The sequence below is a fragment of the Diabrotica virgifera genome, chromosome 9, assembly GCF_917563875.1.
Source record: "Diabrotica virgifera virgifera chromosome 9, PGI_DIABVI_V3a".
In the NCBI taxonomy this organism is placed as follows: domain Eukaryota; kingdom Metazoa; phylum Arthropoda; class Insecta; order Coleoptera; family Chrysomelidae; genus Diabrotica; species Diabrotica virgifera.
In genome coordinates, this window is record NC_065451.1 from 72,736,801 (window position 1) to 72,747,061 (window position 10,261).

The following is a 10,261-nucleotide window of genomic DNA, read 5'->3' on the forward strand; positions in this document are numbered from 1 at the left end:
TCTCTCATTGGTAATAACCCTAGCACTCAGCTTTGGCCCAGGAAGTATTTTTACAATATTTTTGCTGGAAGTTTTGCTAAATTTGCTCACCACTGAATTTTTATACCACTTTGTTTGTTTATCTTTCGCTATAAAATACTCATCTTCATCGCTTTCTAAACTCTCACCATCACTCTCGTTATCTGAATCAGAAGACTCTTTATCATTTAGTTCTATCTCCGACTCAGTGTTATAATCGTTGTCTTCCGTAATTTCTTCCTCTTCTTCTGACGAACTAGCATCCTCTTCTCCCCTAACTTCTTCCTCAGGTTCTTCTTCGAACAATGCTTCAGCCATAGCTCTAAGCTCATCTTGTGTGAGACTTTTAGGGTTTCTAACACGCACTCGATCCCTATAAAAAATATTTCTCCTAAGTTTCCATTTCACATTTTTGTATAAAAAGTAGAATGTAACATTTACTACACAGAAAATAACTCGTTTGCAGGTAGTTTAAAGTTTAACATTCGTTAAATTTACTTACATAACTATGTGCGTGGTGTACTGAAGGCACCGTTCGGGAACTCACTTTGATATTTTTTATCACAACTCAACTATTCGATCAAAAATCACGTATCGACTGTAACACATAATGGTTGATACTATACTGATAGGTTACGTCGAGCGCCGTAAACGCAGAAAATAGTTTTAAGAAACGGCAACCAACTTAACACGCATGGTGTACTGTGTACACCGTAGCCCGTAGTTAAAGGTTAAGGACGTGATTTTGCGTTTTATAGATCTTTCCTTTAAATGGGGGTAAACTTCAGTGATCATATCGGTTAAGGCTTCTAGGTCTGTGGTATATTCTTTAATGGTGGCTATCTGATCTGTTGATCCCGTGATATTCATTAGGAGCATGTCAAGTTGATCAAAGTTTAGAGGGAAAGGTAGAGTTTGACTTTGACTTTAGGCGGTGGAGAAATGTTACGTTCTTTTGAAGATGGGTCTGCTTCAGGTGAAATAATTTCATCAAAGTTACGTTTTGGTTGATTGATTATGTGACGGTCCTTATTTGATGCATATACTTTGTTTGGTATCTCCGGGACATTAGAAATAGACATTTGTTCACACTGAGAATAATTTGTATCATTGGGTGATTGCGAAGATATATTTGTTGCGCTGGATACCGATGCTTCATTGTTTTGGTTAGTGTTTAGTTGAGCTAGTGGTTCGGAGCACTGGGATGCAATGTGACCTGGCTTCTTGCATCTAAAGCAAACTAAACTGTCTTGAGAAATGAATAGTCTATATATCGTGTTGTCAAAAACAAGAGTAAATGTCTCTGGTAGTGTTAGACTGTGAGGACTAATATAGATTTGTCTTCGAAAACTAAGGATGTGATTGTACTCAGGCATAGAAGCACTAATTTTGAGGAATGTCATGGGGGAGACAGGAACTATGCCGATTTTTTGTAACTCATTGATTAGCAAGTCGTGCGGTATTGAAGGACATACGCCGGAGAGCACAAGTCGTTCCGCTGTTGTAACTAACCTTCTCGCTCTGATAATTTCACCTTGTATTTCTATTTGACCATGATTATTCATAAAATCATCCACCATTTGTTTATTGGATAAATACATACATATGCGATTATTAGATAATCTATAAGAGAAGATTATATTTTTCGGTTGAATTATATTTCCAAGTGGGAGAAGGTAGTCTTGAAGTTTGGTGTTTTCTAAGGCACTAAAGATAATTCCTTGGGACTTAAAGGAAATTGCACTCTCGACGCTGCCAAATAGTATGACTGTGGTGCGTTTATTTGACTTTGATGGTCTTGTATTGTAGAACTGTTTTGTGATTCCATGTTTGAATTAATTTCGAAATTTGGATAAACGTTAAGTGAAAAGTAAGTCCGACTCTGTACACCTGCAAAAACAGGTATATGGGTCTTTACTGAAAGCGGTTATTTTACTGGTAAAACTGGATTTGTTTAATGACAACAATAACAAATAATTGCAATTTGCTGTCTTTAATGCTAATTTAACTGGATATTATGTAACGAGTTTGTACACTTACAGTTTATTTCCATATATCACTGAGATTCACAATTTATAACTTATATTAAACCTTGTTAATATTAAAAATATTCGGAGCCCACATTGAATACAACATTATAGTTATCGATGCAGGACCGGTCTCCTCTATTTATATTATTATTTAAGCCACATTATGATAATAGTTAAGGGATTAAATCTTCTTCTTCTTCTTCTTTCTCGAAACTCCTTATGCCCCCCAGGGGCGTCGGAGGTTTTATTCATCTTCTATCCATCTCTTCCATTTCTTGCGGTCCTTTGCTAACTCTTTCATTTGTTGATGTGTTTTTCCTTTTTCCTGTCCAATTTCTATAATCTGATCGATCCATCTCTTCCTTGGCCTTCCTTTCCTTCTTTTACCATATCTTTTCGATTCCATCACCTGCTTTGGTAGTCTTCCCTGGTCCATTCTGTTAATGTGTCCATACCATTTTAATTTTCTTTTTTGTATCTTGGTTATTATCGATTCCTGTTTCAGTCTTTGTCTAATATCTTCATTTCTTATTCTGTCCAATTTCGTTTTTCCTGCTATTTTTCTTAGCTGCTTCATCTCCGCTGCGTTTATTGTACTGTCTATTTTTGCATTGTTTACCCATGTCTCACTTGCATACATTAAAGTTGGCACAGAGATTGCGTTGTATACCTTCAGTTTTATTTCTTTATCTATTTCTTCCTTTCCAAATATTGTTTTATTTAGTGCATAGTAGATCTTATTTGCTTTTTTCGCTCTGTATGAGATTTCTTGATCTATCTTACCATCCTCTGATATTATTACTCCAAGGTATTCAAACGTCGAGACTGTTTCTATTATTTGGTTTTTGCACCTAAATATCGTTTGGTTTATTTCTTCCCTTTTCTTTTGGGTTACTATCATGGTCTTCGTTTTCTTTACATTTACCTCCATTTTCAAATTTTCTATTTCCTCCACCCATACATTGATTAATTTTTGCATTTTCTCTTTGTCTGCTATTATTACTAAGTCATCTGCATATAGTAATCCCTCCATTCTCACTGGTACTAAATTCCTGTACCCTATTATTGACTGTAATTGCCTTGACCTTCTTTTAGCGCTCTTCATTACTCTATCCATTACTAATATAAACAAAACTGGGCTGAGACTGTCCCCTTGTTTTATTCCTCTCCTTAGGTTTATTATTGGCGATCTGTTTCCATTTATTTGTACTTTAGCAAGTACGTTTCTATACGTACTTTTTACCACGCTTACTATCTTTTGCCGGATTTGCAGATCTTCCATTACTGACCATATTACTTCTCTATTTATAGAATCAAAAGCAGCTTTAATATCTATAAACGTAACATATAAGTCTTCTCCTATTTCGTTTTTCCTTTCAATTATATTTCTCAGTATGTATATATTATCTGTTGTTCCTCTTTCCTTCCTAAAAGCCGCTTGTTCTTCTTCTAGTTTTCCTTCCAGTTCTTTCCTGAGCTTCCTTTCTATTATCCCGGTGTAGACTTTATATGCCACTGATGATAAGCATATAGCCCTATAGTTATCACATTCCGCTTCATCTCCTTTCTTGTGTATTGGTATCAATAAATTTTCTTCCCAGTCTTCCGGTATCTTTTCTGTTCTCCATGCTTCCCTCATTATTTCCAGCAGCCAAAACTTGGCTCGTTCTCCCACGTACTTCATCATCTCCGGATCTATGTCATCGGCACCTCCCGCTTTTCCAATCTTTATTCTTGCCAATCCTTCTTCAATATCTTTGATATGAATTTCGTCTACTCGATTGTCCCTATCCACTTCTCTTGCCTGCTGTCCTCTCTCCTCATGTTGTTGGTTACTTGCCTCGAATTTTTCTTTATAGTGCTTATTCCATATGGTTAGTATGTCTTGTATGTTTGTTTTCAATTCATTTCGCTCATTTCTAATTCCTCTTATTTGTTTCCTTTTTGTTCCTTTCATGCTTCTTATTTTATTCCAAAACTGTTTATTGTTATTCCCAAAACCTTCGTTCAATTCTTCACCGAATTCCTTCCAGCTCTTCTTCTTCGCATCTTTTACTAGTTCTTTCACTATATTTCTCTGTCTTCTGTATTCGTCTCTGTCTTGCTCTTGATTTGTGTTTATTTATCGCTTCCACATTTCTTTCTTCCTTTTTACAGCTTGCTTTATTTCCTTATTCCACCATCCAGTTCTTTTATTATTATTACCATTATTTCTTATTCCACATACTTGTTTTGCAGTGTTCCGTAACGTGTCTCCTAATTTTTTCCATCTCTCTTCCATATTCCATATTTCCTCATTGTTTTCATACTGTTCCAGTATTTTATCTGTCTATCTTTGGTATAACTTCCTCATTTCTATATTTTTCATCTTATGTATTGCTATTCTTGTGTATTGAGGACTCTCTATTATTTCCATTAGTTTCATGTTTATCTCTGCTGTCACTAGTCTGTGTTGGGTACCGAGTTCGGCTTCGTTCTCTGTTTTTATATTTTGTATCGTTAGTTCTGCGTCTCGAGGATATACTATGTAGTCAATTATGCTTCTCGCATTTCTTTCTTCTGCTACGTATGTATATTTTTCGTTTCTCGGTTGATACCAGAAAGAATTACCTATTAACAAGTCATTTATTTGGCAGAAACTTATCATTCTTCTTCCATTTCTATTTATCGTCTCTTCTCCATACCTTCCCAAGCAGCCTAATGCCATATTTTCATCATTTCCTATTCGTGCATTCCAGTCTCCTAGTAAAATTATGTTTTTGCTTTCCTCTTGTATCTCATCAATAAGTTTCTGTATCTCATCATAGAATAGTTCTATTTTTTCTTGCTCTGTTCCTTCTACCGGTGCATATACCTGTATTATGTGACATTCTTCTTCTTCTAACTCTATTTTTATGTATATGGTTCTTGATGATACTGGTTTGAATTTGGTTATTCTTCTATTCATTTCTTTCGTTACAACTATTCCCACGCCTTCTTTTGCCCTTTGTCCTATCTGAACTCCGGAATAGTATAGTATGTGCTGCCCTCCAATATCGACAATTCCATTTCCTACTTTTTTCGTCTCGCTTACTCCTATCAACTGCAGCTCAAATCTTTCCATTTCCTCTGTTAATTCACGTTCCTTTCCTGTTATCGAGGTTATATTCCATGTACCTATTCTCGTTTGACATTCATTTTCATTTTTCTTTTCTTCCTTATTAGTTTTCCTCGTTGTTTGCTCTTTCATATTACTGGATGTTCCATGTCCTTTCCTGGTCGTCATCAAAGTCTCTCCGTCCAATTCGCTTATCAGTTTTTTGGATGGATTGTTCCTGGGTATTTGTTACTTATCTCAGGTATTAGTTTATCCGCATCATTGTCCCATATCCATTCTTCGTTATCTATTATAATTTTTTGAAACCTTACTTTGACTTTCTTTCCCTTGCTTCTTTCTTCTTTTGCCTTTATTCTTATTTGTCCTTGTATATCCCTTTCCTTCTTGCTCATGTCCTCGTTAATATATATTTTTCCTTGTCTGTACCCTCTTAGTTTGATTTTATTCTTCATGACATTATATTTTTCAGACTCGTTGCTTAGCTTGATCAAACAGGTTTTACTGCCTAACTTTTTAGCATGTGCTACTGTTACTTGCACTCCTAGCTCGTTATCTAGGAAAGTTTTCATTTCCTCTTTTAGAGTGCTGCGTTCATCCGTCTTGACATTAAGGCCTTGGATTACGATGTTATTTCTCCTTTCTTTGTTTTCTAATTTGTCTAATCTATTATTTATCATGTTTATATGATTTTTCAGTATCTTGTTTTCTTCTTTAATTAATTCATTCTCTTTCACTATTTCCTTCATCTCATTAAAATACTGCTTATTGACCTCCTTTATATCTTTTATTTCTTGATGCACGGCTTGTAGCATCTCCAACAACGCCTCCATTTGTTTCTCCATTTTTATTTGAATGGAATCAGGTTAGGCATCCACCGCGTCTCGAGTGCAGTTCATAAGGCGTGAACCCTACTCAATTCAAGCTCACCCTTCCCTGTCTTCCGAGCTGGCCGTGTCTACCTTCCTAAAACCTCAAAATATTTTCTCTATTTTTGATGTTGTCTGCGGTATTTGAAATATCTCTTAGGCCGGCCCTGTTTTCTTTCCGCTTCCAAATAATGTGGTTCTTATCAGTACTGATGTCGCTTTTCTGCTTTTTATTTTGGCTCAGCTGACGGCGTTTATTATTGTCTAAATTAATTATATGTATTTAAATTAGTTCTACTTACAGTTTTTACCGCTTTTGTTTCCTACATGCAATCTATGCTATGGCACTTAGCTACACAATCGGTCTAATGAATTAAAATACACTAATAACCCTACAAAAATTGGATTTGATTAGGAGCACTTTATACACAGCTAATCGCTTTCCACTCGCAGGACCGTCTCCGGGATTAAATCACAATTGTTAATTGTAATAAAAATTACATTTTTAACACGTTAATCGCCATGACACCCGGTATTTGGGTTTCAGATCCTGTGGTCGTATACGCCCCGACACCCATAATAGGGCAACCTTCACTACTAGCGTTAACATCAAAGCCTGTAACCCAAATGCAGTGCTTCGAAACACATTTATCTATAAGGAAGTTTTTACAGAAGGGCCTAGCAGGCAGGCACTATGATTAAAATTTTTTCAAAAAAGGTTTAAGGATTTATGAAAAAATATTTTTATTTTAATTAAATAATATAAACAGTTTTTATTATTTATACAGAATAATGGTGAACATCAAAAAAACATAACAAAAAATAAAACTTGCATTACATCGCACCCTTAGTATTAAAAGGGCACATCTCGAAAATTAGCGTTTCTGAGTTTTTGGCATAAATGGGCACAAAACTACTAGTACTACAACTTGGCCTTGACAGAAATTGAAAACGGAGAATATAAAGCAAGTCCCGATATAATGTGACCCTTTCGTACTCCCCTCTCCGCCAACACATCTTCCCGCGAGATAGACCCATTCAGTAAGGTGCCGATGTCTGTCGAAGCAGGTGTGTTAGTGAGCGCTCTCATTACGAGTTGAGCCCTTCTATTACAAAACTTGAGGTACGTGTTGTTTTATATTTTTTGTTTTATAAAGGCACATTAAGATTAAATGCTGTATATTTCTAAAACTTCCGAAAATTTATGGGTTTATTTAAAAAGAGTTCTTTATATTACTAAAACTATTGTATGATTTTTGGAACTATATCTAAAGGATTCTTGTTATTACAAAAATATCTGTTTGATTTACAATATCATTGAAAGTTAAATCCTTGTAATACTAAAATAATTCAACGAGTTTCTTAGTTGTGTCCATAAACTACAAAGTTTTTTGGTACTAAGGCCTTAATTATTGTTATTATTTTATGTACTAACAAGTATTAAATAAGAGGGTAACCATATCTTAACCTCTTACAGATACATTGCAAAAAAATTGAAGAAATATGTCATCACGATCGCGAAGAATTATGAACCTTCTTAATGTTTCACATCTACCTGATGAATGGGAAAACAGTTGCGATAAGGACCCAAACGTAAGTTTATAATTTACTAACATGTATAAACTACTTACATATTATTTTGCATTTTTAGGTCAGCAATGAAGAAAAAGAGAACATCCCTTTAAGTTCAACATCAAAACGTTCGTCGAGATCGTCATCTAGTAGTTCCAGTTCGTCTTCTAGCGTCAACAGTAGCAGTTCGTCATCTTCTAGCAGCAGCTCTTCCTCTCGATGTTGTTCACTGGAACAAGGACGATTTGTTTCCCATATCTTAAAAGGTAAAGAAATTGAAGCCCAGCCTCAGTCTTTATCGTCTAGAACTACTTCACCTTCAATACTAGAATCCGTAATTTTAACACCACGAACTCCAGCTGTACATTACCGTATATCGCCAATGAATTCAGAAGAGAGTGATGCTGATATTAGTGACAATGATCCCACTTATAATGAACATCAAGGTAGAAAACGTTCGCCAAGCTCATCTTCAAGTTCCTCTGATGATGGTACTTCTGAAGTAGTTGCAACATCGCCCAGGAGATCGAAGAAACGTAAAGCTGATCCTACTAAATGGAAGCAAAATAACCAAAAGATAAAACGAAATGCAGGAGAACAATACATTTCTACTAAGACTAGAAACGTTGTTCCTGCGCGTCAAATGAAGAGTCCATGCAATCAGAAATGCAGATTGAAATGCAGCGAAAATTTTGATGAGGCTAAAAGACTTCAACATTTCAAATGTTTTTGGGCACTAGGAGATTTGCAATTACAGCGTATGTTTATAAAAGCAAGAATGGCTTTAGTTGAACCTAAATATAAGTATTCAAACGCTCAACATCCCAGAGCACCAAATGCTGCTTTCTACTTGTACGATGATAACGCCAAAATCAGAGTCTGCAAAACATTTTTTATCAATACGTTGGGAATAACAAGTAAAATGATTCGCACAGTAAGATATAAGACTAACAATTGCAATTCTGTTGAAGAAGATAGAAGAGGCAAACATAATAGTCATAGACGCGTGGATGACAATCTGAAAGAAGATATCATTAGATTTATCAATCTAATACCACGAATTGAATCGCATTATTTAAGAGCGTCGACCTCAAGAGAGTTCATAAGTGGATCGAAAAGTATTACTGACTTGTTTAGAGACTTTCAAGAAAAACAGAAGAATAATTCCCGAGATTCTGGAAAGTTTCATTTGTTTTATGAGATTTTTACTACCCATTTTAATTTGGGTTTTTTTCAACCCAAGAAAGATCAATGCGATCTTTGTTTACAGTATAACAACTCTTCTGCTGATCAGAGGCTTGCTCTCAAAGTCAAATATGATACTCACCTAGAAGAAAAGGAATTAAGCCGAGCAGAAAAAAAGAATGATAGAATGACTCTTGACAAATATAATTTATGCGTTTGCTACGATGTTCAAGCGATAATGCAAAGTCCCAATGGAGAAACATCATCGTTTTATTATAAATCCAAATTGAATAGCTACAACTTTACTTTGACTGTGTTAAATAAATTACCAGAGAATGAAGACGATTTTAAAGGCTATGGTGACGTGCATTGCTATTTCTGGGATGAGACCCAAGGAAAAAGAGGTGCAGTGGAGATTGGAAGTTGCGTTTTAGACTTTTTAAAGAAGGTTTGTGAGGATGCAGGTGAACATGAAGTTAACGTAACATTTGTAACAGATAATTGTTGTGGCCAAAACAAAAATAAATACATAGCTTCTTTATACATGTTTGCAGTCACTACTATAAAAAACTTAAAGGGCATAACTCACAAATTCCTTATAAAAGGTCATACGCAAAATGAAGCCGACAATGTACACATGCTGATACAGAAACAAATATCAAGAGATTTAAAAGCTGGTCCAATCTTAACACCACTTCAATACACCACCGCAATTCAGAGAGCTAGGAAAACGGGGAAACCTTTTATCGTTCATACTTTGAATCATGATTTCTTTTACGACTTGAAAGATTTACAAGTCAAGTGGGGATATAATTTCAACGTTGACGAAGAGAAGAATACCATCGTATGGAATCACATCAAAGTTATGAAATTTACGAAAGGGAACCCATTCTTTTTTCAATATAAGACATCATACAAAGACGCGTTTAAACAAATAAATGTTAGAAACAAAAGAAAGAAAATGTTGGATAATAAAGAAATATCTATCAAAACAGTTTATAGTGCGCCATTTGAGTTAAGTTTAAATAAGAAACAGGATCTCAAAGAATTAATTTCTAAGAGACTTATTGACCCTTATCATGCCTGTTACTATAATAATATGTTAATGTAACTGTTTTCTAATTGTAATTTTTAATACTTTGTTTTATTTTTGAAATGATTTATGACTATTACTTAAAACTTAAACCTGCTGGCTATTTTATATTTCATAGTTCTTTAGCTACTATTCCAGTCGTTAGCTATTCTATTCTATTCAAACACGACTGATTGTAAAAAATGAATATGATAGATCTTAAGCGCTCGCACAAAAGAAGAATGATTTTATGTTGAGAAAATTTGTTAATTTTTTTGTCTAGTAAATTCAGTAATTTTTTGTGAGAATATTTTAGTTTTGTGTTACATTATAAACGTTAAGACAATTCTGGTTTTTTTTATATGACTGTCCCAAAAAGAGTGTTATAGTTTTTGTTATTGGATTTGTATGCTACATGCCT

The 10,261-nt window shown here is 34.8% G+C and overlaps 1 protein-coding gene across 1 annotated transcript; it reads left to right on the forward strand.

Annotated features, from left to right (window-relative positions):
• The first annotated feature begins 6,856 nt into the window (after positions 1-6,856).
• Positions 6,857-9,953, forward strand: LOC126892519 (uncharacterized). The gene is made up of 3 exons (XM_050662077.1): positions 6,857-7,134; positions 7,489-7,604; positions 7,663-9,953. Exons 2-3 carry the CDS (start codon positions 7,515-7,517, stop codon positions 9,877-9,879), a joined length of 2,307 nt encoding a protein of 768 aa, XP_050518034.1. The 5' UTR covers positions 6,857-7,134; positions 7,489-7,514; the 3' UTR covers positions 9,880-9,953.
• The last annotated feature ends 308 nt before the right edge of the window (positions 9,954-10,261 follow it).

Bases quoted from the DNA above. Each gene is read 5' to 3' on its own strand.
- LOC126892519 (XM_050662077.1), top strand. From the start codon at position 7,515: ATGTCATCACGATCGCGAAGAATTATGAACCTTCTTAATGTTTCACAT. The intron at 7,605-7,662 runs GTAAGTTTATAA...TTGCATTTTTAG, and splicing joins GTTGCGATAAGGACCCAAAC to GTCAGCAATGAAGAAAAAGA.